This window comes from Syngnathoides biaculeatus, chromosome 16 (genome assembly GCF_019802595.1).
Source record: "Syngnathoides biaculeatus isolate LvHL_M chromosome 16, ASM1980259v1, whole genome shotgun sequence".
Classification (NCBI taxonomy): domain Eukaryota; kingdom Metazoa; phylum Chordata; class Actinopteri; order Syngnathiformes; family Syngnathidae; genus Syngnathoides; species Syngnathoides biaculeatus.
The window spans coordinates 12,224,752-12,251,711 of NC_084655.1; the positions used below are offsets into that span (position 1 = coordinate 12,224,752).

The 26,960-nt window shown below is 40.5% G+C and overlaps 2 protein-coding genes across 2 annotated transcripts; both read right to left on the reverse strand.

Annotated features, from left to right (window-relative positions):
* Positions 1 to 169: 169 nt before the first annotated feature.
* Positions 170 to 4,667, reverse strand: nol12 (nucleolar protein 12). The gene is made up of 6 exons (XM_061846028.1): positions 4,463 to 4,667; positions 3,925 to 4,030; positions 3,792 to 3,840; positions 2,582 to 2,727; positions 2,365 to 2,459; positions 170 to 986 (listed from the first exon to the last, which is right to left on the reverse strand). The coding sequence occupies exons 1-6, from the start codon at positions 4,630 to 4,632 to the stop codon at positions 785 to 787; spliced, it is 768 nt and encodes a 255-aa protein (XP_061702012.1). The 5' UTR covers positions 4,633 to 4,667; the 3' UTR covers positions 170 to 784.
* An 805-nt stretch (positions 4,668 to 5,472) lies between these two features.
* On the reverse strand, positions 5,473 to 26,414 carry srebf2 (sterol regulatory element binding transcription factor 2). Its single transcript, XM_061846429.1, has 20 exons — positions 26,115 to 26,414; positions 21,880 to 22,232; positions 21,167 to 21,320; positions 20,876 to 21,024; positions 20,626 to 20,745; positions 19,954 to 20,226; positions 19,451 to 19,565; positions 19,221 to 19,372; positions 18,790 to 18,988; positions 18,485 to 18,660; positions 17,018 to 17,267; positions 16,274 to 16,443; positions 16,009 to 16,180; positions 15,714 to 15,831; positions 15,519 to 15,625; positions 15,007 to 15,139; positions 11,627 to 11,798; positions 8,767 to 8,943; positions 8,459 to 8,570; positions 5,473 to 7,831 (listed from the first exon to the last, which is right to left on the reverse strand). The coding sequence occupies exons 1-20, from the start codon at positions 26,203 to 26,205 to the stop codon at positions 7,629 to 7,631; spliced, it is 3,396 nt and encodes a 1,131-aa protein (XP_061702413.1). The 5' UTR covers positions 26,206 to 26,414; the 3' UTR covers positions 5,473 to 7,628.
* Between the last annotated feature and the right edge of the window lie 546 nt (positions 26,415 to 26,960).

The window sequence follows — 26,960 nt, forward strand, 5'->3', positions numbered from 1 at the left end:
GCGGTAATCGTGAGTTGCCAAAATGTTTGTCAACAGTGCACAGTCAATATGTGGCACATGTTTTAGACTGAGGTGAGAGCAATATTTAATCAAAACCAATATAAGGACAGTGTATTAAAAAAAAAAAAAAAAAAAGCACAAAACAAAACGTCACAGAAATTGAGGAAATACAAGACCGGCCAAAACATTTGGTACACTAGCACAAGTGTAATGAGATCCAATAAATGTTAACTTTTTATTACTTATGTAATGTCAAAAGTCAACATTCTTGAAATGACATGATCCTGTCCAGCTCAGAAAACTCCAACCACAATCAAAAATGTTGTTTCAAGTAATATCTCCCTGGCAATGCTGGTCAAAATGGAGCATGTGGTTACATTACTGTAATTGGTCGTCACTAGAATGACAAAGTGGTGTGGGCAAATTCATGCAAAGCATTCTGCACATCTTTTGTTGCAGTTTACATTCTACATATTCACTTTTATGCTAGGTCTCAGGTCTGCTTGCGCCTATCCCACCTGAGTTTGGGGCAAAGGCAGCGTTCACACAGCCAATTACATGGCACATACCGTACAGATGAACAACAATTCACTCACATTCACACCTGAGGACGATGCAGAGTTTACAATTAACCTGACATGCACAGTTTGCCGGAGTACTCAAACGAGAGCCCATGCGAGCACGGGGAGAACATGTCAACTCCGCACACTGAGCAGAACTGTGATGCAGTTATGCTAACCACTGCTCCATACTCAGCCCAAATAGTCCCAGAAAAGTTGCTCTTTCAGTCTTGTTGACGCTGCTTCTTCCCGGTTAAGCGTCGCCTCTGCCGCTTGCTGGTCTTCTTGGTGCTGATTTTGCTCTCGCCGACTCTCTTGTCAGTCTTCTTGTCTGCCTGCCGGCCTCGTCTGCTTCGGCCTTCCTGTTTCCCTTTCCTTTTCCCCTTGCTGGTGTATGCACTGAGTGAGGCGGTCAGCGAGCGGATCCTGCACAGTAAGTGTGTGGGGCAAAAAAAAATAAAAAAGTGAAGCCGAGTTGAGCAAAAAATAAATAAATAAATAAATAAATAAATAAATAGATAAAAAAAAAAAAGACCAGGGTTATGACATTACCTGTCATGTAACATAAACACACACAGGTTGTCTGGGAGCCATTTCATCCCAGTCTCAATTAATGTACCCATTAGTTTATGAGGAACATGTAACAACAACTTTGAACTGCCAAAATTACTTCATTTATTTTAAATATTGAATGTGTTAGTCAGACAAGAAAGGATGGCATAAAATTTGATGTCTGTTTCAAACCGAGGCTCTGTTGAAGCCGCTTCCATGTAACATCATAGCAAGACAATTTTCTTATGCTTCCCATGTTCGAAAAACATCCCGTGCAGTTGCGGTTGTAATTCAACCATATACGTATGTTCGAACCGGAGTTGACGAATGCAACAAAAGAACAGGATTCGGCGAGACCTGACGAAGTTGACGTGGAACTTCGCACCCAAAACAGTCGATTTTCAGGAAGACCTCAGCGTCAACAGTACACTAACTTTATATAGTGTCCAGATTTCATCCCCTCCTAAACACCTGAGACTGACTTTGACGCTAATTTATTTCATTTCTGCGTTGAGAATTTTTGGAATATTTTTTTTTCATGAATTTTCAGCTAAATTTGTATGATATACAAATAAAATATATTTCCTCTGGATTAGACCTTTAACATATTTCCTGATTCATTCATAAAGGCTGTATGATGGGAACTGTTTATTTAATTTCCTATTAAAGTATGAGACAGTGATTCTCAAAGTCTGGTACACGGGTCCCTCCCTCTACTGGTATGCAAAGTACTTAACTGGCCGAATACAGCTTTAACTTTCAAGTTCAATACATTTCCATTTAATAATTAAGTGCTGTTTATATTTAAAATATGTGTTTATGTACAATGATCAAACTATGTGGAATACATGTAGAGTGAATCCTTATTTAGGTACAGTTGTTTTTCCCTTATATTCAAACAAATATTAATGTTAAAATTCTCCATTATGTTGCAGAGGCTTGGAATAATACAACTTTTTAGGTGGGGGTGGGGGTTTCATTTTAATTAACATTTAGGCCTGCTATGCTACTGTATTGCAGTGCTGCAATGATTATGGTATTTGGGGAGCTATGGATTTTTTTTTTTTTTAGGAGGTACTAAAGTTTTAAGAACCACTACCATAGTGTAATGTCATCAAACTGAGTGTGTCTGGGATTAGACGCTCCACTGCATCATCACTGAAATCTACTTTTACATTAAAAGTAACAGCAGGCAAAAAAAATATTGAATAATGAATCACAGAAGTTGCAAACTGCAAGAGTAGAAGCTTACTTTTTGTTCAAGATGGGAGCCCCGGCTTTTTTCGGCATGGTCTTGGGTTTATCCTCTTCATCCTCATTTTCGTTCTCTTCTTTCTTCCCGTTGACCTAGAAAAAAAAAAAACAAAAGACAACAAGGAGGAGGTCGATGCTATGGTCATTAAAATAATATGGTTGTTTTCTATAAGCAGTCTCGTAGACTTGATTTCCACTTAAGTTATCTTGTTTACCTTTTTTGTCATTTGTTCAAATAGGTGATTGGTGGTGAGGTCCAGATCATTAATAGTAGTCACGGTTACCGTGTGATTTGGATGGTCATACTGAACAGACTCTGTTGTATTGGTGATCACATCTTCCAGATCATCTTCACTTTCCTCTGTCAGGAACATCAAATACGTATCAAGAAAGCAATATTAAAGATCACAAAATTAAAATCTCAAATCGAGGTAACACTGAAAATCCTATCCGCCTAATTCTGAAAATACATAAATCTGAATTTCCACAAAGTAGTGGTGTAAATAGCCAGTGGTGGCCTCTCAAAGCCAGAATGAACACTGGGGGTCAACTTCTCCTTCTCTGGTCGCAGTCTCAAAATTACCATACGTCACTAAATTTGTTGCTCATCTCTTACGGTGATGCCTTGCAATGTGAGCATCTCGACTTGCGTGTTTTTCAAAAACCAAACATAAGATAAAGCGAATTACACTTGTGTACTTAAAACACCACACGGCTTACTTAGCCTTTCAGTCCACTACCTGCAAAACATACACGTAGGAAAGGTTATAACACTAATTAATGGATTTAACACAAATGATGGAGCAATGGATGTAGGAAGAAGATACAACAGTAGACACATTCATATATTCTTCATCCTTGTCAAAGAATGACAATTAATCGTGCCTTAGTGATAACAGGGATTTGACCAAATTGTCCGCTTATGCAAAAGAAAACTTAATTAAAATAAAGTGCAACAATTGCAGTAACAATAGTTTCTGAATGTTCTGTTGGGAGTTTGTTTTAAAATGGGTAAATTGGTTTACTCGTAAATAATTTGCAAAATAGTGCGAATAATCAAAAGCGGTACTTTTATATGGCAATGGTACACTTATCCTATCAATTGGAAATGTCTGTGAATCATACAATTGTGGTAAACTTTAAAATGATCGTAAATGGTTTTACCAGGGGAAGCGGTCCGGAGCCTTCAAAATACAAAATGGCTCCTCTGAGTTGAACAAATAAAAGTAACGCCTTTGTTTTGGGCTGTTGTTTTTTTTTCCCATTATCTAATTGCCCCTTTTTGACTGCCACTGCTTGTTCCAGAGAAACGTCTTGTTCACAGTAAAATATTTAGAAAATATTTAGAGTCACTGTCAGTCTTTACTTCTTACGAAACGATGGTGAGCCATTAAAATGCACGTCTCTTTAAGTCTTCTGACTCACCAAGCACTTCTTTTCGCTCCTTCAGCATTTTCATGTATTCTTTATGCCTCTGAAAGACAGTTGTCAAAGCAACACATTTCTATTTGTGTCCATCCCAAAAAGTTTTCTGCTACATTGCTTTAATTGCACTTACCTCTTCTCGGACCCTATTCTGTTCATCCTTGATCTTCTTGCGTATTTCAGCGACAGCTGCTTTCCTTCTTTCCACTTTTCTCTTGTGGAAACCAGTGAGAAATTCCCTGACAGGAAGACATATCAAAACAGTGTCTTCCTTTAGAAATACAGGATAATAATAACAATGGTTCTATTTTACACTTTTAAGGTTAAGGTATTAATTTAACAAAGTTTGTGTTTGGATTACACCTTCCAGCATACAATTACACAGAAACATACTTGGAGTTGTTTCTATTTGAGCATTCCTTCAATTCATTCAAATTAATCGTGTTTCAATGAATTGGTTTTACTAACGAAGATAAATCTCGGGCCAATTCTCCACTGCGTTAATAACTTAATAATATAGAAGACCGTTCATAAAGGCGCCGTACTCTGAGCGACGTTCTAGAGCCAATTCAAACGATAACTTCTTAAAAATGTGTACACCATGTGAAACAACGACATACACTAATAGCGACCCGGTCACTAGTTACGAATAAACTTTAGGGTGCACTTACTCTCGCTCCTTGTCGTCAAACATGACGACGCATTTATTTTCCCTCTTCTTAGATCCAGGTTTGAATTTGGCCCTATTGACCCCATTATTTGTCTTTTTTCTGTTTTTCATTGTTCTGGGTGCTTCTTTTCCACGAACATGTGAGTTGACTATCTTATTACTTCCTGACATACGCTATTTAACTGCACGCTCGGTAAATGTGTTCGAGGGGAAACAAGACATTGAGATATTAGTTCCTGAAATTAAAGCGTAATATACAGTTCTACGGTGTATAATAAACTGCATAAAAACGCAATGACTAAGAACATACACTACAGTAGAGTACTCAAAAAAAGTTTAAAATGCATTTTGGAAATTTCAGGACTAACCTAAAAAGTACTTTAACCTTTACAGGTACCCACCTAATTTGACTTTGTCTAGTGCCGTGCTGATCAATATTATCCATATTTTGCATAACTTGCATTATGAGATGGACAAAAGTCACAAGAGGTGTTTGTTCAACGAATCACCGAATACCAAGGACCCAAACCCAAGGATGTCCACTTCTATACCTTTCTGTGACTCCTCCAGTCTCTGTTGGGAATTACAGCACATCTTGTTTGAAGCGTCATAATAGCGAAATAGTATATCCGTAAGGTTTCCTCTTGATCTCATCATGTCAAAATGTGAACATAAGAGGACTGCTAAGATAGTGATTCTAATTAAACCAGGACATTTATTGGTTGAGTCACAGATCAAATGTGTTTTGATTTTCAGCTCTGAGCACACCAAGTAGCGCACAAAAATACAGAAACATTGAGCAGTTCAAAATCTGCATTTAAATGTTTAAAGAGACGCAAATTGAGTAGACAGAGCATATGAAGTTCATCCTGACATGGAGTTATTATATTATTTGTATATCACTTAGGTACCAGATGTGCAAGGCTCACTCAAATGCCATATAGTGCCCTTAATTCTTTTAATTTTCTGTTATTCAGGATCGCATTTTTCCACGGAAGAAAAACGATCAAGTCCAAACACAAACACATTTAGTTTTATTACAAAAACACCAACATCAAAAATAGTGACAGAGTAAAATTTATAAAATACTACGCTGAATGGGGAAAGGACAAAAGAAAAATTGTTGTAACAATCATAACAGGGGGACAACAGTGATAAACCCAGTCTATCGTGGTTAGTTGGGTATTGCTTTGTTCTATGCGCACAATGAAGAAAGAATGATCTGCTTGGTTTGACCTGTAAGATAATTTTCTGGAAGTTTATACAAGCATTAATTGAGTTGCTACTAAAAAAAACAAAACAAAACCATGAAGAGCACACAGAAAAAAGAGCAACTCGAAGCTACCACACCAACCTAAAATGCTTGTTCTCTTTTAAGTTTGTCACAATCAAATAATATACATACAAAAAGACTGATATTTCAACCCCTCCAGCAAATCATTCATCTAAAGTACATAACCATTAAATAAGACACAAAAACGGGAATGATAGAAGCAAATTGTGAGTTAGGCACAAATAAACTGCTTTTAGCAATTTCGAACACTATTAGAAATATGATGCAATATTTTTTGTTGAAACCCAAGGGTGTTTTGCCTGAAACATTTGCAAATGTAGATGACATTACTGAGAAATATTTTTTCGACTGCATTACTGCAGAAAACCCCATTTTGCACTAAACAAGGGGGATTAGCCATTGTGTTTTCTTCCCCTTAGAATGGAATTACTTTTTAAAACGACACAGCAAAAGATTTTGGAATTTAGGGCAGAACAGATCAAACTGCTCTGCTGGTCCAGCCATGATACCAACTCGTCAAAAAGCGATTGTCAGTAATGTTGGCTTTCCTAGAAGCTTTTAAAAATGAGACTATTTACATTTACAACCAATAATTAAACTGTTTATATTCAATTTAATTTACATATGTACTACAATATGTATAGTTGAAGCCAGAAGTTTATGTACACTATGCAAAACACACTTTTCATTTTTTGTCTGATTACCCAAAGTCAAATCAGACTTAAGCATTCCTGTTTCAGGCCAGTCAGGATCACCCAAATTATTTTATCTTGTTAAATGCCACAATGATGAGAACATTTGGAAATTGCACCCAAGGATGAGGCAGACTTATGGCACTCCACGATTCTTTCCGATTTCGTTTGATTTCCCCATGATTTCCGACAAGTAAGGTGTGTGGCCTTAAATACATCCCCAGGTGTGCCGTCAATTAACACAAATCTTGTGAGTTAACCTATCAGAAGCTTCCAAAACCTTGACCTCATCATCTTGCCTTCCCCATGTTCTTTCAAGACATTTTTTTTGTTTGTGTATGTAAACTTTTCCCCTTGAAGAAAATAATGAAAAATTATTTAAGAAAGTCTCTCACTATTGTGGCAATTAACAAAATTAAATACTTTTGGTAATTCTGAATGACCTGAAACAGGAGAGGTTTAGTCTGATTTGACTTCAGTGAGGTAAAAAATGAAATGTGTTTTTGCAGTGTGTGTAAACTTCAGGCTTCAAGTGTGTGTATGTTTCTGTGTAAGTAGTTAATAACAAGGCCAACATTATCAGCACCCTGCCTGCGTAGTCTTGACATTTTAAGGAGGAATAACGACCGAAAGCTGCACATTCAGATTCATTCACTTCCAATTCAGAGTAATTGACCCGGTGTTTGGGTACTAATGTAACTGTGTATGAGGTAGACAACAAGCGACACTACTTCCAGTCGAAGGTAAACCAGTCTGTCTTTTGTGTGTACACCATTTACAGATCTTAGAAATGAAGCTGGCAAACTGATTTACTTCAGATATTACAAAAGTGCGAATTATTGTGCAGCTTGGAATTGAACAGGTGAACAATGCACTTCTGCAATTGCATAAATTTGAACAGCTATTTATAAACAGGTCCCTATTTCTTTGGAAGCCCATTACACCTGATATTCTCTGTTAAACATGCTAAGTATGAGTCAGTGAGCCAAGATTGTACTGTGGATGCCAAAAAGGTGGGAAGAGTGTTCTAAAGCTGAGCATTGGTGGTGCAGCTAGCCATCAAGCAAAATGAGACGTCGATACAGGCTGGAAAATGTATGGGTGCAAATGACGGCCTCATATCACTTATATCCTGTAAGTGAATGAGTGCAATCCGCAATAGCCTTTGTGTTTGCGCGTGTTCACGATGCAACGACAGTTGCGCCGCCGCTTAGGCGCAACAAGATCTGCTGACAGTCTTGGAGAGATCGCCGATCTCCCACCCGCTCCAGGGTGCGTTTGGCCTCAGCCAGCAGCCTAGCGCGGTGCCCGGGTGGGGTCAACAGAGGCATGGGCAGGTGGCGGCAAGCCAGCAGAATTGCATGAGCCCGCTCCCTTTCACCATCTAACAATAGTAACGTGAGGGAAAAGTAGATATCAGCATTTATTTCCTTCCGTTATATTTGCGTAGTATATTTTTCCATTTCAACTGAACACTCACTATATCACGGTTCATTTTCATTGCCCCTTTGTACTGCATAATTTCAAACAATCATTCTTACCATTTTCCAGTACAAAAATCCCTCATTTATCATAAGGGGGTACGTTCCACAACACCCCAACAAAAGCCCATAGCCAAATGGCCAAAACCATAATGTTGTGACCAAATATTTATTGCCTTGTTTATAAACATTTTAAAGCGTCATGTGTACACTGTATGACCAATAATCAGTATACCAAATGTCAGTGAATAATAATGTAGAATTGTTTTGTGATGGCAAAGATTCAGGCTCCTAAGTTTGTTGTATTTGATTAAAATTGGTCTGGAACATATACTCTACACGATGAACTGGGTTTTACTGTACTCAGAAAGCACTAGGAAATTATCATTCTGAAAGTAGACTATTTTATCTTATCATTAGGGGCAACATATCAGAAATATTCTATAACAGGATTAGGCAAGAATAAAGGGAAGGCATGTTGATTCTTTCATCTGTACAATATATCAAAGCGGCCTTAGCGCATTTATCACCTGTAGTGTGGAAGCCGTGTGTTCTTCGTCTCAGGTTGTGATCCAGCAGCTGGTGTGTCCTTGTCGGACTGGCTCCTGCCATGAGCCTCACTGTGGTCTCATGGAGGAACACCTACAGTGAAATAGACAGCCAAGTCTTAAATACACTAATCAAGCGTAAACTCTGGATCAGAAGAAGCTCCATTGAACGGCAAGGGTTCACATTAATTACCGGGATATACCTAACATTTAGTTAAACTAGTGGTGATGATTTATTCTTTATTATTACATTATATCTGGTTATTTTAAGCTTCATCTCATGCGGTTACCTTATGCTGGGCCTGTCTGGAGCACTGTGTGAGCTTTCTGAGTGCACTGAGGTCACTCTGAAAACCAACCAACTGAGATGCAGATGATGGCCCAGGTTCTCCATTAGTGCTGCTGCCTCGCTGCCATAAACTGGTCCTCAAGGTCAGTAAAAGGTCACATACCAAGAGCTCCATTGCCTTAGATGACATAGAAAAGTAGATCAATGGAAAACTACAAATAAAAAAAAAACAAACAAACCTGGAAATCACAGAAAAACCCATTGCACTATGTAGGGGACCTTTGGTTGGGCCAATCAAGAACTCGAAACATTTTGATGCAAAAAATGTAGAATCCTGGTGTACTTAAATTCAAAACAACTGGTAGACCCTGCCCTGTGTACTTTCCAAAGTATGGACACTTTAAAGGGGAATTCCGGTGGTTTGCATTAATGCATCCAATAGGTCATGTATTATGTACTCTATCTTGATAAAGTGATGTTAAATCCTCTGTCATTTAATAGGTTTTGGAGAAGATTTTTATTGACAATTACAAATTTTCAGGGGCTCTGACATTTTCGTGAGTCACATGACCTACGTGGGCGTATGTGACATGTTACGTGCCGCAACAAAGGCTGGATTACATGGGACACCATTTATGCCCAGCGCTGACTTCTTGGATTTATCCTCATCTGATGAAGAAACGGCAGTATCGGTTGATTGGAAAGGCGGAGGACGGAGGAATACTCCCATATAGAGCGCCGGAGCCGTGAGCTCGCTCCCGCTCCGCCGCTCGGCTGTAAATAATGTTAAATATTCAGATGGTTCTTCGGGCGGAATGACGCAAAGTCTGACGAGACGCGGACCGAGTGAGCTCCTGGCTCAGCGGGGAGCGAGCTCACGGCTTTGCCACTCGGCGGTATTATTTATTGCCACGGATTCAAATCTGTCTGTATTCCTCCGTCTTCCCGATCAACCGACCGGCCGAGCTGCTCACGGCTGTGCATGGAAGTATTCCTCCGTCATCCCGATCAACCGAGCGGCAAAGAGCTGCTCATGGCCGTGCCGCTCATGGATGTGTATGGAAGTATTCCTCCATCTTCCCGATCAACCGATACTGGTATTTCTTCATCAGATGAGGATAAATCAGAGAAATCAGCGCTGGGCATAAATGGTGTCCCATGCAATCGAGCATTTGGAACAGCACGTAACACGTCACATATGTCCACGTAGGTCATGTGAGTCACGAAAATGGCAGCGCCCCTGAAAAGTCATAATTGTCGATAAAAAATCTTCTCAAAACAATATTAAATGAGAAAGGATTTAACATCACGTTGTCAAGATAGAGTACATGTTACATGAAGTATTGGGATACATTGTTAATGCAAACCACAGGAATTCACCTTTAATTTGCCCCTCAGTGTGATTGTGAGTGTGGCTGTTTGTCTTGATGTGCCCTGCGATTGGTATTTCATTGTTCTAAGGATTTTCCAGTCCTCCTGGAGAAATAAGACACCTTACATGGTCAAGAGCCAAGATAACCCGACAGACTCAGTAAAGCCGGTCTTGCAAGGCGTGCTATACAGTAATGCCGGTCGCCAGGTTTTACGAATTCAAAGAGTGACAAATTACTATAAAACCACATTTCCCTTCAAGTCAAATGAGTGCCAAGTATTTTGTAATAGACAAATCCTTTTTTCTGCATTTGACAAGTCAATTAGTAAATACTATCTGTCGCAGAGTACTGCTCATAGGCATTTTTGCATTTAGTCATTTGCAATTAAATGAAGGATCTTTCCTGAAACAGTGGAAATGTTTTGTTTATTGGCAGCACCAACTGCCGGAGAAAAATTCCTTGTGTGTTTTTACACACTTGGCCAGTAAAGCTGATTCTGATTATTGAGGTAGAAATCAAATGCGCTCCAATATAAGAATACATTTACATTTTCTAAAGTCTTTTTCACATGAAGTTTTTGGTAATTTTAGGAAGTCTTTTAGATATCCATATTTGTCGTGTCAAAATGTCTTTTTGCTCTCTTTTTTTGTCAAGCACACAATTTTCTTGCATATGAAATGGGTGGGCGGCACGGTTTGCCGTGGTAAAGCGGTGGCCTCACAGTTCTGAGGACCCGGGTTCGATCCCGGCCTCGCCTGTGTGGAGTTTGCAAGTTCTTCTTGTGCCTGCGTTGGTTTTCTCCGGGCACTCTGGCTTCCTCCCACATCCCAAAAACATCCAACATCAATTGGCCACTCTAAATTGCCCCTAGGTGTGATTGTGAGTGCAGCTGTTTGTCTCCGTGTGCCCTGCGATTGGCTGGCAACCAGTTCAGGGTGTACCCCGTCTCCTGCCCGTTAACAGCTGGGATAGGCTCCAGCACTCCCCACGACCCTCGTGAGGATAAGCGGGAAAAGAAAATGGATGGATGGATAAAATGGGTGATATAAATTTGCTTTACCTTGCTGCATCATATGTAAAAGTTTGTACATATAACTGTAGCAACAGGTAGACAGGTTAATTGTACCTTCTTCTATCTAGTGGAAAAGAACTGTTCTGCCGGTCACTATGCTGGGAAAGATACATGACTTGCAATCAATCAATTAGGTTGGACTAATTAAATGAAACTGGATAATTCCCCACAACACAATTGCTGTTGTAGAAGTAGCATGCAGACCTGGGAGGCCTCTGTAATGCCCTGCAGATGCATTGCACTTGGGCTGAAGATCATGCAATGCAACTACAATGCACCACAGCTACCTCCTGCCTTCTCTGCTGCATACAAACATCCACCTCTCCCCAATATATAGTATTCTAACCACAAACCCAACTAAAAACTGTAAAAAGAAAAAAAAGAACATTTGAAGAAAATATTCAATTGCTTCCTACCTTGTTAAGGCAGTCGCCCGGCTGGCCAAGAGGCAGAGAGATGCTGGAGCGCAGGTAACTGCTGGCTTGGTCACAACGGGAAAGGCAGGCTGACGTTCCTTCTCCCTTAAGAGGGGACAGACTCATCTGAAAGGACTTGCAGAGTAACTGCACAGCTTTGGGCAGAGGGTGGCTGAAACCCAAAGGTGGGACAGAAAGTTAAAAGGAGTTCAGTGAGTGTTTTGCTCATTGCAGAGGACATGTTCCAGACCCACCTGCAATACGTGAAATTTTGACAAATGACAGACCACATTAAAAAAAAATTGAATACCCAGCTTTTACTCTTCACACAAACTTTGTTTGTGTTTAACCACTGTTCTTCCAGAGATCACCAAACAGCTGAAAAATTCTTGCAAGTCAACTTCAACTGGTGTTGAGTGTAACTAAACAGCTTGAAGCAACCAAAAGCTTTCTTTCTCAAATTTGCTTGCAAGTGAAAGTAGGAAATATCATCCGAGGGAGGGTTTGTATTTTGAAAAATATACGTCGGGCTACTCACGAGTTGAGATATCATTGTATACTAGAGTTTACAAAGATCTGATCGGTATCGCACGATAATCAGCATTTTATGCCGATTGGCTAATCGGCTTTGTCGTAATAATTCACCGATCCAACCAATGACATCATTCTTCTTCTTCTTTTCCTTTCGGCTTGTCCCGTTAGGGGTTGCCACAGTATGTCATCTTTTTCCATCTATGCCTATCTCGTGCATCTTCCTCTCGAACACCCACTGTCCTCATGTCCTTCTTGACAACATCCATCAACCTTTTCTTTGGTCTTCCTCTCGCTCTTTTGTCTGGCAGCTCCATCCTCAACACCCTTCTACCAATATACTCACTCTCTCGCCTCTGAACATGTCCAAACCATCGAAGTCTGCTCTTTCGAATCTTGTCTCCAAAACATCCAACTTTGGCTGTCCCTCTAATGAGCTCATTTCTAATCCTATCCAACCTGTTCACACCAAGCGAGAACCTCAACATCTTCATTTCTGTTACCTCCAGTTCTGCTTCCTGTTGTCTCTTCAGTGTTACCGTCTTTAAGGCGTACAGCATGGGCGGCCTCACCACTGTTTTATAAACTTTGCCCTTCATCCGAGCGGAGACTCTCCTGTCACATAAAACACCAGACACCTTCCGCCAACTGTTCCACCCCGCTTGGACCCGTTTCTTCACTTCCTTACCACACTCTCCATTGCTCTGTATTGTTGACCCCAAGTATTTGAAGTCGTCCACCCTCGCTATCTCTTCTCCCTGTAGCCTCACTCTTCCCCCTCTACTTTTCTCATTCACGCACATATATTCTGTTTTACTTCGGCTAATCTTCATTCCTCTCCTTTCCAGTGCATGTCTTCATCTTTCTAATTGTTCCTCTGCATGCTCCATGTTTTCACTGCATATCACAGTATCATCTGCGAACATCATGGTCCAGGGGGATTCCAGTCTAACCTCATCTGTCAGCCTATCCATTACCACTGCAAACAGAAAGGGGCTCAGAGCTGATCCCTGATGTCCCACCTCCACCTTAAATTGTTCTGTCACACCTAAGCCACACCTCACCATTGTTCTGCTGCCATCATACATGTCCTGTACTATTTTAACATACTTCTCTGACACACCAGACTTAAGCATGCAGTACCACAGTTCCTCTCTTGGTACTCTGTCATAGGCTTTCTCTAGATCCACAAAGACACAACGTAGCTCCTTCTGACCTTCTCTGTACTTTTCCACTAGCATCCTCAAGGCAAATAATGCATCTGTGGTACTCTTTATAGGCATGAAACCATACTGTTGCATCGTGTACAGCGGTGGTTTTCAAACTGGGGGATGGATCCACTAGTTGTGAGGAGGGGGTCCAGGGCTACAGTAAAATACCATGAACACTATTCATTATTAAATTAAGCCAAGCTGTTGTTCATGTTTTTGATTATTCGCAAGGAGTAATGTTTGCGAGCTGCAGCAAAAAAGTGCATTAATTGGAGACGCTAAGGTCTGCCCATAGGTGATTGTGAGTGCGACTGTTGTTTGTCTGCATGTACCCTGCGATTGGCTGGCAATCGGTTCAGGGTGTCCCATGGCTACTGCCCAATGATAGCCGGGATGCAGCACTGCCGTGACCCTTGTGAGGAAAAGTGCCTTAGAGAATGGATGCATGGATTGATAGCACGCATTATTTTTGTTACGTTGTAAAATTGGTTGGACCTGATTGATTAGAACAAATTACCATATTTTCCGCACTATAAGGCGCACCGCATTATAAGGCACACCTTCAATGAATGGCCTGTTTCAAAACGTTTTTTTCCATTTATAAGGCGCATAGAATAGACGCTACAGTAAAGGCTGTGGTCACGTTATGCATCCATTAGATGGAGTTGCACTAAAAGCTCAATATTGATCCATATATAAGGCACACCGGATTATAAAGCGCATTGTCGGCTTTTGAGAAAATTAAAGGCTTTGAGGTGCACCTTATATTGTAGAAAATACTGTACCTGATATTTTTGAAGATACACACAAATCAGTAAACAAGTACTGTAATTCCCGGCCTACAGAGCGCATCTGGTTATAAGCCTCGAGCAGTGCATTTGTAAAGGAAATACCATTTGATACATACATACGCCGCAGCTGTGAGAAAGCCGCAATGCTCACATTGAAACCCATATTGAAACACGAGATATTTACAAAGAAAGACGGTACAAAGAAAGAGTTTAATGCTAGTGCAGCACTAACGCTAGCGCAACCCTGACAGGGCCCGGTTAAAAAGAAAAAACCTTACCCGTAAAAAAAAAAAATCACTGAGACGCGCCAGTAACACAGCAGCAACACGCTAGCAAAATGCTAACGCTAGCACAGCACTAACATGGTCGGTAAAAGTCTTATCCTCGGCACATATATTCTGGTCTCACTCTTAGCTTTTTCGCTCGAGTGCCCCCTTGTGGTCGTTAGAAAAAAAAAATGCACAAATTAGCTGCACCACCGCATGGTTGAAAGAGTGTGAGAAAGTCACGGTTTATAGGCCGGAAATTACGGTATATACATTAAAAGAACAAGTCATTTAAATAGGAACATCGCTCCATCTTGTGATTGGATCGGTGATGATGTTATCGTTTTTGTAAACCCGCTGATTGGTCATTGGCCCCAACAATCGTGATGGTGTGAAGCCTATTGGGTACTTAACAAAACAAATAAATAAATAACATCCCACAAAAATGTGTAATGCAGCAGGTCTGCCGTAGGTGAACTGTAATAAAGTAAGGGAACACTGCATTTAATATGGATTGTTCCATCAAGCCAGTAAAAAAAAAAAGTCTGGAAAAGTAAATATATTCTTCACAAGCCACTTACTCAAGAGTGTGCCGAGTCCTTGGCATTCGTTCTGCTTCCACCAACAGAGATCTCACAGTGACATCATCACCCTGAAGCCAAAAGATGGCAGCCTTTAAGACTAAAGCCCACCACCGACTCAAGGGATCTCTCACTACGAGACAAAAAAGTAATTTCAGAGAACTTTGAGTCTTTAAAAACAAAGCGGCAAATTACTTTTATGATTGTGTCTTACAGTTTCAGAAAAAAAACATATGTTTAAAGATGTCTTTTATGCTTAGATGTGTGATGTAAGGCTTGCTGTAAGAATCACATTGACTGCACAACTTTTATTGCAGAAAAAAAAAAAGAATCAATGAATTACACCCTCGATGCCAAACGCTAACTTAGCTCTAAGAAATATTAAAGAAGAAAATTATTTCATATTGACTTTTATTTTGGGACTTAAACCTCAGAACCTGATGAAGGAAGTTAAATTCTAAATATTTCCAACAAGGAAGTGTTGCGTTTTTGCTTTGTCATTCATACTGTACCTGGTGTTATGGTGTGATTGGGAGGAGTTGAGAAGGGAGGAGCAGAAGGCGAGTCTTCTGTACATCTATTCAACTGGTGCAGGAACTCCAGGGCACTGCAAAACTCCCTGGGATGAAATAACAAGTGCATGCCTTCAGAGTAATGGAATGTTTTTATCCTCCAGTAACGCAGCACTGCCAGGGGCCCTGTCATACCCAGAGCTCGTTTTGTGTTTGCCCACTTCTGACTCGCTCTGCGGCTGGATGAGGGTGTGAACGGCTCTTTCGAGCAACTTTCTGCAGAAACAGCGGTGCAACTGGGCAGTTGGGTCAGCTAGAGGGAAACAGTAACAGTTACAGGAAGACATACTTGAGTATGGCAGAGTTCTTCCTTGATAAACAGTTCAGTCATTTAACATCAAATGCTTGATGACCTTTTATAAGATATATAAAATGGCAAGATACTACCTAGTCAGTTTGGAGGAGCATAGTTCAACTGTGTCATTTGTACCTGGGTCTCTCTGTGATGTAAACACGCCATCACTGCTCTCTGACTTCAATGACCAATCGCAGCTCAGAAAGAACTGCCTGCCCAGTGGGGTGACGAGCCAGCGCAGGCAGTCAGGAATGTGCTTCGGTTCACACTGATTTGCAATGCTCTCTGCACAACTCAGTAAGTAACCCTGGGAGGAGGAGGAAGGGGGGTTGTATCACTTAAAATAGACACATTTTCAAAAGAAGATGGCAGACATAAGATAATCATGTAGGAGACATACAGGCAGACAGGTAAAATGGTGACCCAGTACAGTGTGAAGGGCAGCGGCTGCAGTGACATAGATCTCAGTAAGTTGAGCGGGTGCCATCTTTCCTTGCGCGCTCTCGCTGAGGTTGACAGCACTCAGAGACAGGGACAGGGCCCATAAGGTGCTACGCTGAGGCACCTTTCCTATAAGTAGAGGAAAAATACAACATGCCACATTCTAATAGCAGTTTTCTTTCAAACTCAAGTTGATGAAGCAGCAGGCTCTACGTAGCTCACTGACTTGGTGCCTTGAGATACAAGTGAGAAGTTTTTCAAGATATGACCCATCGATCTGAGGCTTTTTTTTTGTGACTTGTGAGCAAAAATTTGAGATTCAAGCGCTGTACAGTGGAAGGGTTTCATATTCATCTGACTTTACAACAAGCAACAATTTGGCAGAAAATGACCAATTCTCCCCCAAAAAATCTTCAAGTTGTTTACAGGTGGAAAGGAAATTCAGTGAGGTATCTGAAGATGGCGATGTTCACGTCATGTCAACAGGTTTGCGTCTCGTCATCCTCTGTAACGTTTGGAACCGTTTTTGGGGCCTTTGCACTGACTATCACTGAGATTGTTTCATACTCAACTGTGCATTTTCTTGGATGTGTAATCAATATTAAAACTTTATATGAAAAATGAGTCCATAATTGATCAAAAATTGTTATTGAGATGATTGGCGTAGCAATAGAATTTTTGGAATAATCACACCTACACTTACCTGTCAGCTGCAGTTGACTCAGACGATGATATACAAGAGCAGCATCTTTCGCACTTGTCCTTGCCTCATCCCCCTCGTGTTTTACTCTGATTTGGTAAACCAGCCAGCCGAGAGGGGTTGGACGATGTAAACAATAGCGAATCACATTCCAGGATAATGAACAGATCAGGTCCAGTTTGGTGGAAGGCAATGCCCTGGTCAAGATAGATAAGGAGGTCTCTAAACTGGTCAATGCTGCCTCATAATGTCCCTGTGAGAGAAAGCAGGGAGGGAAAGCTTTCAAAAAGATTGCAAAGGAAAAATATGTTGGAACAGATATTAAGGTATGTTTAGATGAACTGTAAATACAAATTATAATACAGCAAATCAAAACAATTGAAATCCTTTTTAAATAATCAAGTACTGTACACACAGTATAAAAAGCCTGTTGTCTTTGTTTTATCCAATGGATCATAAGGATGGTTGATATAGCGATATCCGAATATATTCTGTATGAAAAGCAATGCTTTTGTTAAGGAAAAAGGCAAGACTCCCCATCGCTATTGGGAAAATCATGTAGGTACACATAAAACGTAAATTGAATGTTCAATAAAACAAAACTAGTCAATCTGTGGGTCAGGTTATTCATCTTTCCAACAGCATGCATGATGAAACACAATTACACATTTTTCAACTATCCATTTTTCATAGCACTTCATCCTCATTAATTGCAGTCCACAAATAGACAATTTAGGGGGTTTCCTTTTCTACTAATTACATAGCAGTGCAAATGACAATGAAAATGAACCCAGTAACAAAAATAAACAAAGTGTAATACTTGGATCAAGTTACCCAATGAAGCTGACTAGTTTAATGCTTTCAAAATAGCATATTTAAACAGGACACTCTTTTGGAGGTTTTGAGGCAACAACAGAGTGATGGAGTGCAATCACAGGTTTAACTCTCCTACAAAAGAAGAATTGCAAGTATTTTATGTCTGGTTATTTTTAGAGTAAACTTCAACTGGAGTGCCACTAAATGACTTTAGCAAGCAACAGTCCCGCCTAATTCCTTTTTTCTATGTTGGCGCCTTAGCAACTCGTGGTAATCACGTGGGCTCTGCATGGCATCCGGGCGCTGCGAGATAGAAGTGCTAGAACAGAGCATGGAAGCAGTCTATGCTTGTATAAGAGTCCGATCTTTGTTTTTTTTGCTGCAATCGGACTGATTTGCTATCCCAAAGATCAGATTGGGAGACTTCTAGATGTAATATTTTGAGAGAGTGAGTAAGGTAGCCCCAGAATATATCTGAGCCTCCTCAATGTTGGACACGAGGTGCAGTGTTTTCCTTTGTTCTCAAAATTGCGTCTTAGGGGCTAGATAGCTGTCAATGAATGGTCCGTGTGCAAGATGTGACTGATGGTACAGAAGCCAAATTGTGTGAAATGCATATTAACTGGATAAATGACAGACAGTAATCATACTTACTCTCTTAAGGTGCACATCAGCTTGCTTTCGGTGTCTCCAGAATGACACAGATTTTGGGGAATGAAGGGGTGTAACAGGTTCCCAGAGGTAAAGCACCCGCACACAACCCCAAACTGCTCCCAACCCACTCAGCATCCAAACCATCACCCATGGCAATAAACAGCGTAGCCAAGAGGCTACGGTTTGGAAAGAAAGGGCATACAGGTCTGATACTGTTAACATACTCTCACAGCAGCAATTCTCCAAATTCAAATCGAGACAGAAAAACAGAATCCAACTTCATCACAAGAGAGCGCTTTTCTCACCAAAATCTTGTTTGGGACTTGGGAACCAGACAAGAGTTCTCGATGGCCCATGCCCTCCAGAGATGCTCTCAGAAGTCTCATAACCCAACAGAGAGGGCAGTGGGTTCAGGGAGAGACAGAAGAAGGTCAGGGCACAGAGAAGCAGACGAGAACCATCCATCACTCCAACAGAGGAAGGAGAGTCTGGCTCACACTTCATCTGAAAGGAATGAATGACATAACGCTAAGAATGTATCTAAAACGAGAAAATATTTTTGTGTAACACAAGCTCAGTAAAATGTTGCACTGCTATAATCTTCCAACCTCTTTTTCAACGTAAATTAGCGTTTAAAACAAAGGGCAAATGACTGGTGATATTCAAAAACAAGTGTGCAAATGAGATCATTCATGTACTTGTCCGTGATGATGCCCCGTAACACCTTGGACGTTACCTGCTCATGATCAATTAAGGGGCTGCTGGGCTCAGAGTCCACATCATAGGGAGACAATTGTTGAGGAGAAGCTGAGCCAAAGTCAGAGGCCGGAGGAGACATCATTACAATTTCCTCTTTCGGCTCCATATCCTCAGACAGTGTCACTGGCTCTGACAAAATAAAAAAGTTAGGTATTAATTATATTGAGTTTGTTACGTGCAGATTTCAATATATTGAAATACACGTACTGTTCTTCTGGATTGCTATTTTAAGAGTCAAGTTCTCCTGTCGCAGTTTGTGGTTGGCTTGTTTCAGGTGCTTAATGTAGTCAATGGCTTTACTCAACACACCTGACTTGTGCATCTGATGACAATGAAGTGTTGAAAAAAAAAAAAAAAAAAAAGAATTCCATTACACGTTCTTTCGGTCGGTAGACTGGCAAGTCACAATATTTCCATTCCAGAGTGCTTGCAATGACAACCGATACAAGAAAACTATCAAATACTCTATACAGCCTTTACAAAGGTAATAATGTTCAGTTGTGATTGACCCTGTGCGAGATATTAAGGGTTCATTATCGTGGTTGTTGGTTGAAGTGGTGCAGAAATGCACTGATTCAAAATCAGAGCTGAATCCAATATTTGAGTTACCTCATGATTGTAAAAAAATATATTGGGAACAGCTTATCATAGAGATGCTCACTTCTCTCAAAATTAAATAGGAAATCTCATCACTGACAAAAATTACTGACCTTGACGTCATTTCCGACGACCAAGTCTCTCAGCTCCACAATCTTGTCATTGATAGACGACCGGTACCTCTTTTCTATGATGTTGTGGGTGGTCCTCCTCTCACCCTCCTTAACCACCCCTCCCTGGCACAGCAACCCTCCAGTCATCGGGCTTTGGTCAACGCTTGATATTGTGCCGTTTGTGCAATGGGTGGAGCCTGACTGTAGATGTTTAATTGTCAGCTTGTCTGCACCTCCCAGAACAGTAGTCAGGAGATTGCTGCCCATCAATGTCTACGGAAACAAACGTAAGTACCAGTAGGATTGCAAATACTTTCAATTATTGGATTCAAAACAGGGGGATCTCGGTTTAACACAATAACAAAATTACGGTTGGCGGGCAACGAAGTGATTTGTGCAACAGGGTATGAATACGTCGTCATGGGGCAAAAGTAGCCACAGTCTGTTACTTCAGAGCCTACAGCTTTTCATCTGTTGTTTTATATTTGTGACCTAGAAAAGCTTTCATACAAACATCTACTGTAATTATAACTTTATTACTACGTTAGCATACGTTAGTGATAATGACTGCAGTGTGTTCTAACTTGGGTACAAATTCTGGTTTGGGACTATGTCATGACATTGCAAACAACAGGGAAATTAAATCTTTGGAGTGTATTGCTAACTGTGTACCGGAACTTGCAGTGTTGTGTTTTGGAGGGGCGTGGTCAGTGTGGTGAGCCCTGCTGGATTTTGCATGGTAGATAGAACCAGGGAATCTGTCTTCAGAATTTGAGGCTGCTGAACCAAAACCTGTTCAAAAGAATCGACATAGCATAAAAAAAATGAACCTGAAGATCCAACATGCTGATAATAATCAAAAACAACACCAGAGATTTACATCAATTTAGATTTTCAGACAGAAAAAAAATGTTTTAGCAACCTGTTGCACCTGCTGTGGCATAGCATGGACTGTAGTGGGTGCTGTAGACAGAGTCTGAATGGTCTGACCGGTTGTCAGAAGACGCTGCTGGATCGTCACTGGTTGAAGTTGGGATGATGTCATGATGCCTTGCACCTGTGGTTGAAGGACTGGGAGAACACCAGAAGTAAAAAGTTAGTACTCAGTAAAGAGCCAGATTCAAAATTAAAAAATAAAACTATTTCAAAGAGATGATGATGATGAAGTCTTATTATAGATTACACATTTTGTACGTTGGGATGTTTTTGTCACCTGGAAAAGCAGACGTAGGGTTTGGGTGGCAGATGACTGGGTTTTGGATAAAATGGGACTGTCCACCGCTGGAGGCAATCATCACAGTCTGGGGCGCTGGCGTCTGGATTGGTGTTGGAAGCAAAGTTTGAACTGGAAATCGCTGAGTCTGCATCTACATTAAAAAAAAAAGTTTACTCAAAACCATGTTCTTTCAATTCTGTGATCACAAAGTCTGCCAGATACATGCAGGTAAAACTGTCTGGCTATATTAGCCAATAAACTAGAAATCAGTCAGATGTCTATATACACTATCAATAGGGTCAGGCATTGAGAATCAAGAACCGATTGGAACTGAGACTAACATTACGGTTACATTATACCGAAATCGTTCGTTTAAACCAGGGGTGCTCAATGCGGGCTGCCGAGAGGGGAAAAAAAAAAAAAAAAAAGACATCAGCCATATTATTTTTTTTTTTCTAACTTTAGCTCACCGGGCATGTGCAAACAACGACAGTACAGTCTTTGAGCACACTGTGAACTTTGTGTGCGTGTTGTCTTTTATTTTCTTGCTCCCTGAACTGATTTCGTTTGTTGTGTGTTTCAACAAAATCGTTATCTATTAAACAGTTCATACATTTTGTCTAAGGGTTCATCGCCTAGCAATGATATTTGGAAAAACAAGCTATTCTTCATTGGACACATGTGGAAGAGCAGTGTGAACCCGGTCTGACCTGAATGGTGGGCTGGGCCATCAGATGGGGCTGGATGGGTTGAACCACCTGAGGCCGTGGCTGAAGGGGCGGGGGGCTGCGTGTCACTTGCTGCTGCACTGCAGAGGCTGTGGTCGTGGAAGGGGTCTGTGCAGGAGAGAGAGAAGGGGGAATGGACCCAGACCTGGGCGACAACGTCTGAGGGGAAGAGAGGGCAAGAGCGGGGCTTTGGTAGGCAGCAGGGGTTGATGCTTGGGTAGATCCAGGGTTTTGAGTTGCTGGTCGAGGGATTGTGCTAAGAGATACTGCAGTGTTTATCTGTTCCTCAAACAGCTCAGGGAAGTCCCCCACCGGGTTGACAAGCTGCAGCAACTCTGAGGAAATAGATCGACACAGATGGCATTAAAATTTCACAAGACACGTAATTACATACAGATGAAATTAACACGGTAAACTATATTGTACATATTATAATAAGACGAATGCCTGAATTAGAGATCAATACACAGAAATCCAAAATCATTGAATCAGAAATTATTATTATTATTATTATTATTATTATCATAGTAATCTGCAAAGGCTTATTGAGGTAACTGGACTCGTTTGTTGAAGACAGTGACCCAACTGATTCATCAGTTAATTTTAGCCCTTTTCAAAATAATATTAATGGTATATACCAAGGCGGCAGGGTGGTGCAGCTGGTAAAGCATTGGCCTCCCAGTTCCGAGGTCCCTGGTTCGATCCCAGACCCACCTGTGGGGAGTTTGCATGTTCTCCGTGGCTGCGTGGGTTTTCTCCCAAATTCCAAAAACATGCAACATTAATTGGACACTCTAAATTGCCCCTGGGTGTGATTGTGAGTGCAGCTGTTTGTCTCAATGTGCCCTCCGATAGGCTGGCAACCAGTTGAGAGTGTACTTTGCCTCCTGCCCGTTGACAGCTGGGATAGGGTTGTGACCCTCGTGAGCATAAGCAGCAAAGAAAATTGATGGAAGGATGGAATATACTAAATTTGTCATGAAACAGTAAATGCTGTTATGTGTCATGCAGAATGATGTCCATTCACCGTTTGTCCACGACAGAGAACTTCGACTGCAGTAAATCCAATAAACGACTTTCCAGAGGCGATGAGATAGTTGTCTCAAGTCTCGTGAACGTCGCTATCTTTACAACAATGGTGAATTACCCTGTTACGTTTGTGCTGCCAAAGCTCCCGAGCATGATATTGTTTTTACAGCAAAGTCTTGTGCTCCTCTACTATCACGGTCAGCAATACGTTGGGATAGAGAACGTCCCACGTTCAGAAATGCACAACGCAAAACAACAAGAAGGGTAACCAGGAGAAAGTTGAAAAACGGAGGACAGGTTCCAAAATCAAATCTCTTTTAGTATGAGTGTGGGTGTTTTTTCATTTTGTTTTTTTGGGGATGCGAGAAGGGGGGATTCTGGTTTGGGTCTTCTTGGGTGGCTGTCAATATATTTGGGTTGCCCTTCAAAGTAAAGCAATAACGACACGGGTACCAATCACCTCCTCTTTGGGACCCTTTTTCTCCCTGTAGTATTGAAGCCCCGTGGACTTTAACAACTGGTATTGTGAAGTATCATCTGAATAAAAAGCAGCCAAGAAATGCATCAGCAGAGACTTCGACACTAAGCTAGGGCTCACAGCATTTCACATTTTTAGGCAAATAACCGTTGGATGACAATTCAGCTGCAATTTCTGACACATATTTAGGTTCACATATTATTTTTCAAGTTATTTCATTGTTTTTCTTTTTTTTGTAACCAAGGGGTACTAACAATTTGTCTATGTGTCACACTTTTCAAATACTGTACGGAATATGACAGTAACACAGGTGATTATTTCAAGGCCTTGAGTAAAAGTAAAAAGCATTAGTCAGTCACAGGGGGCTGAGAGTGTCTGTCGATATGGCTGAAGAGCATGGACACTGTTTTTTTTTTTTTTTAATCACAGAGAGATAACACAAGGTAATAAGACTGGCCTTGAAGTTGTACATGGTCACAGCCTCTGATCTTGGCCTTGAAAATTTATATACCGATGGCCCAGACACACAAGAAAAGTTGTAGAATTAAAATTTCAACGCCACTAAGTTTGTTGTACTGCCCTGTTTCACATTGCCTATTTAAGATGGGAATTTTCCACCTTTTCCTTGACTAGCTTTTAATAACTTCCCAAAATGGCTGGACAATATCTAGTTTATTTATTTCGTGTATATATTGGCCGCCTTCTCAAATTCTTATATTTTTGCAGTTTAAATTTGTAGTTTGATGTTCTTAAAGAGACAAATATGACTCAAGTGAATTTTAAATTGTGGTTTTAAATGGTAATTTATTAAATTACCCCCTTTGTTAAATGATAAATTAATTGTGGATAATCACAAATTTTTTTGACTTTCAATGGTCACACCCAAGCCTGATTAACACCAATTTGATTGGTCTGATGGGATAATTGGCATTTTTTTTGCTGATTGGTTTTGATGTGATAATTCGCCGATCTGATCAATGACGTCATTCATCGGCTCTGAGAAAGACATTTACTCCGCGTCACATTCGTAAGAGGCATCTAACACAATTTGGTTTTTTTCCTGATTGTGGGGGGTGGGGTTGAATAATGGGTGCGCCAACTATTTATTCAATGCCAATTAGTTGAAACAATGCATCCATTTGAGGGCTATTGCGGAACAATTCAGACCAACAATACAACCCAGAGTTTCCCACCACTTCTTTTTCTTGGACACTGAAGCACATTTTGTCATGTATTTCTGAACATTATGCCGACATATGCACAAAACCATGGATCTGTGCACCTCAATGAGGGGGCAAGCTGGTGGACAAACAGACAGAACAAATAAAGACAGGAGTCCTCAGTGCCTCTGACAAGATGACACTATGGTGATCGCCTTCGTGGGTTTCGCAGTGAAAATAAAAACGGTTACATATCTACAGTCCCAAAGAGACCAATTAAGGAAAAGAAATGTTTTAGATGGAAAGGGACAAGTGCATCAGTGTGTACATGGTTTAATTGGGAGGGGTTCAACTAAAAGTCCATTGTGTTAGTGGTATACTGAACATTGTGTTTACAAGTGGGGGTTTTCCCCAATAAAAAAATATTTTCTTAAGAAAATTATATTCTGTGACTCCATGGCAAACAAAAATTTGCTGTGAGGTGTCCATACTGCAACTCACATAAGCATTAATCATCATTATGTATAACTGTCACACATTGTGTGCATTTATCTATTACTTTAATTAAACATAAGTACATGGCTGTCTTGGGCTGACCTATCTGGTATATAAATAACATGCCCATAAGAGCAAAATAACCAAATACCAAAAAAAAAAAAAACCCCAAAAAAACAAGTTAATGTACACGGCTGTCCTTTCATTTTGGACACAGTGGCCCCCCAGTTCATTGTTCATAGAATCATAGTGTAGCAGGAGTCTTTGTTCAAAGAAAAAAACATCATCAATTGTAATTTGGGCTAGTCCATCTAAGGCGTTCCATGAGCATTAAGGTATCTTACTTTAATTAGACAAAATAAAAAGGCTTGCTCGAGTATTCTGGTGTCCAAACAAGGTTTGTCTCTCTTTTATGTGTCAGATTACAGTCGACTGAAAGTGGCCAATCTAATATGCAGAACTGTCCAAGCAAGAGTCTTCATTTCCTCAGTGACATAATATCAGTCTCCCATTTCTTGAAAGTGAGAGAGCGAGAAAAAAAAAATCCAGTAAGAAATACTTTAAAGAGCATCTAACAAGTTTGTGTGTTCATGTATGTTTAAATGTGTTTGAGCAAATTGGGAAATTGTATTTCAGAAATGTGTTAGATGACCTCTTTAAATCACAAATTTTCATCTCTATGCATCTTCCGTTAGGGTTCAGTATAATTCATTTTAGTATTTGGGGATTTTATACCATGGTCAAATCCTGTGGCGTCTTTTTTCCTGTTCCACATACTGTAACCAATGACATCTTCCTACACGAAACCGCCTATAGTTTAGTAATTTGAATGACACCATGCCCAAACATAATTAGAACTCATGAGTAATGTAGCTATAAATGTATGTAAACGAATTATGAGTCATTCTAGACCTTCCTATAAATTACAGACATGTTAAGCCTCTTCCGCAGTGCAATACTTGCATATGCCATGCTTATCAGAGTAAGCGGACCCGACCAAACAAAAAGCAAACGAAACAAAACAAAACACGGCTGTCATTGTCATTAGAACTCACCATCGATGTCCCCCAGTGTTAATTCATTTCCCAACTCCGCTAAAGTCGGGTCCACGCTCTCCAGCGGCGACATGTACTCTCTACAGTCCATCCTTGACCGCTGTCACAAACTCGGCTCTCGGCTCAAATAGGAAGCTCCAGTTGAACACAAATAGAAGGCTCCTATGTTTGGTTTTTGTAGTCAACAGTGACCGTCGGACAACACCTGCGCCTCAAAAGAGGCAGCGGTCTATCCGTCTGTACTCATCTACAGTGATGTTTCCTGCTAAAGACGCCATATTGTTTTACGGTAGTTACGTCATTCGCAAACAGACGCGGTGGTCTAAAACGCGTTCGGATTGGTCCAAATCGGTGTGTTGTTGTCAGCAGACCAGCCGGGATTGGCCAATGAGGAGAGTGCATTCTCCGTGGCCTGATAGTACGTCATCCATCAGTAGCTCCGGTGTCATTTCAAAACAGCCCACCCCTCACGCCCCCTCCCGTGACAGGTTGGGAACCACACCAGCCGAATGGAATACACTGGAAATACTGGTTCGTAAAATAGAAATTATAAATAGATGCGGGAAACACAAAAGTTAAATTCAACTCCTTAGATCATGATTAAAATGTTCATCAGTATTATATATAATAAATATCTAAACTAATCCTTCTACTCATTACTAAAATGTTCATACAACACAGATTTTTAAATACCAAGTAGAACAAACGTGCAAATATGTTGGTTACCATTTACCTATCCTTCGAATTTACCCTGACACCTCCTTTTTTTAACCTAAAAACAACAACTTAAGTCAAAGTATGGAACATTAGTTTACTAAAGATTGTTTATGTATAAGTAGGGAAAAA

Bases quoted from the DNA above. Each gene is read 5' to 3' on its own strand.
- nol12 (XM_061846028.1), bottom strand. From the start codon at position 4,632: ATGTCAGGAAGTAATAAGATAGTCAACTCACATGTTCGTGGAAAAGAA. The intron at 4,031-4,462 runs GTAAGTGCACCC...TCTTCCTGTCAG, and splicing joins TTTGACGACAAGGAGCGAGA to GGAATTTCTCACTGGTTTCC. The intron at 2,728-3,791 runs GTGAGTCAGAAG...TGTTCCTGACAG, and splicing joins GGAGCGAAAAGAAGTGCTTG to AGGAAAGTGAAGATGATCTG.
- srebf2 (XM_061846429.1), bottom strand. From the start codon at position 26,205: ATGGACTGTAGAGAGTACATGTCGCCGCTGGAGAGCGTGGACCCGACT. The intron at 16,444-17,017 runs GTAAGTGTAGGT...CTCTACTTATAG, and splicing joins GAGTCAACTGCAGCTGACAG to GAAAGGTGCCTCAGCGTAGC. The intron at 15,626-15,713 runs GTATGACAGGGC...ATTTCATCCCAG, and splicing joins AAACACAAAACGAGCTCTGG to GGAGTTTTGCAGTGCCCTGG.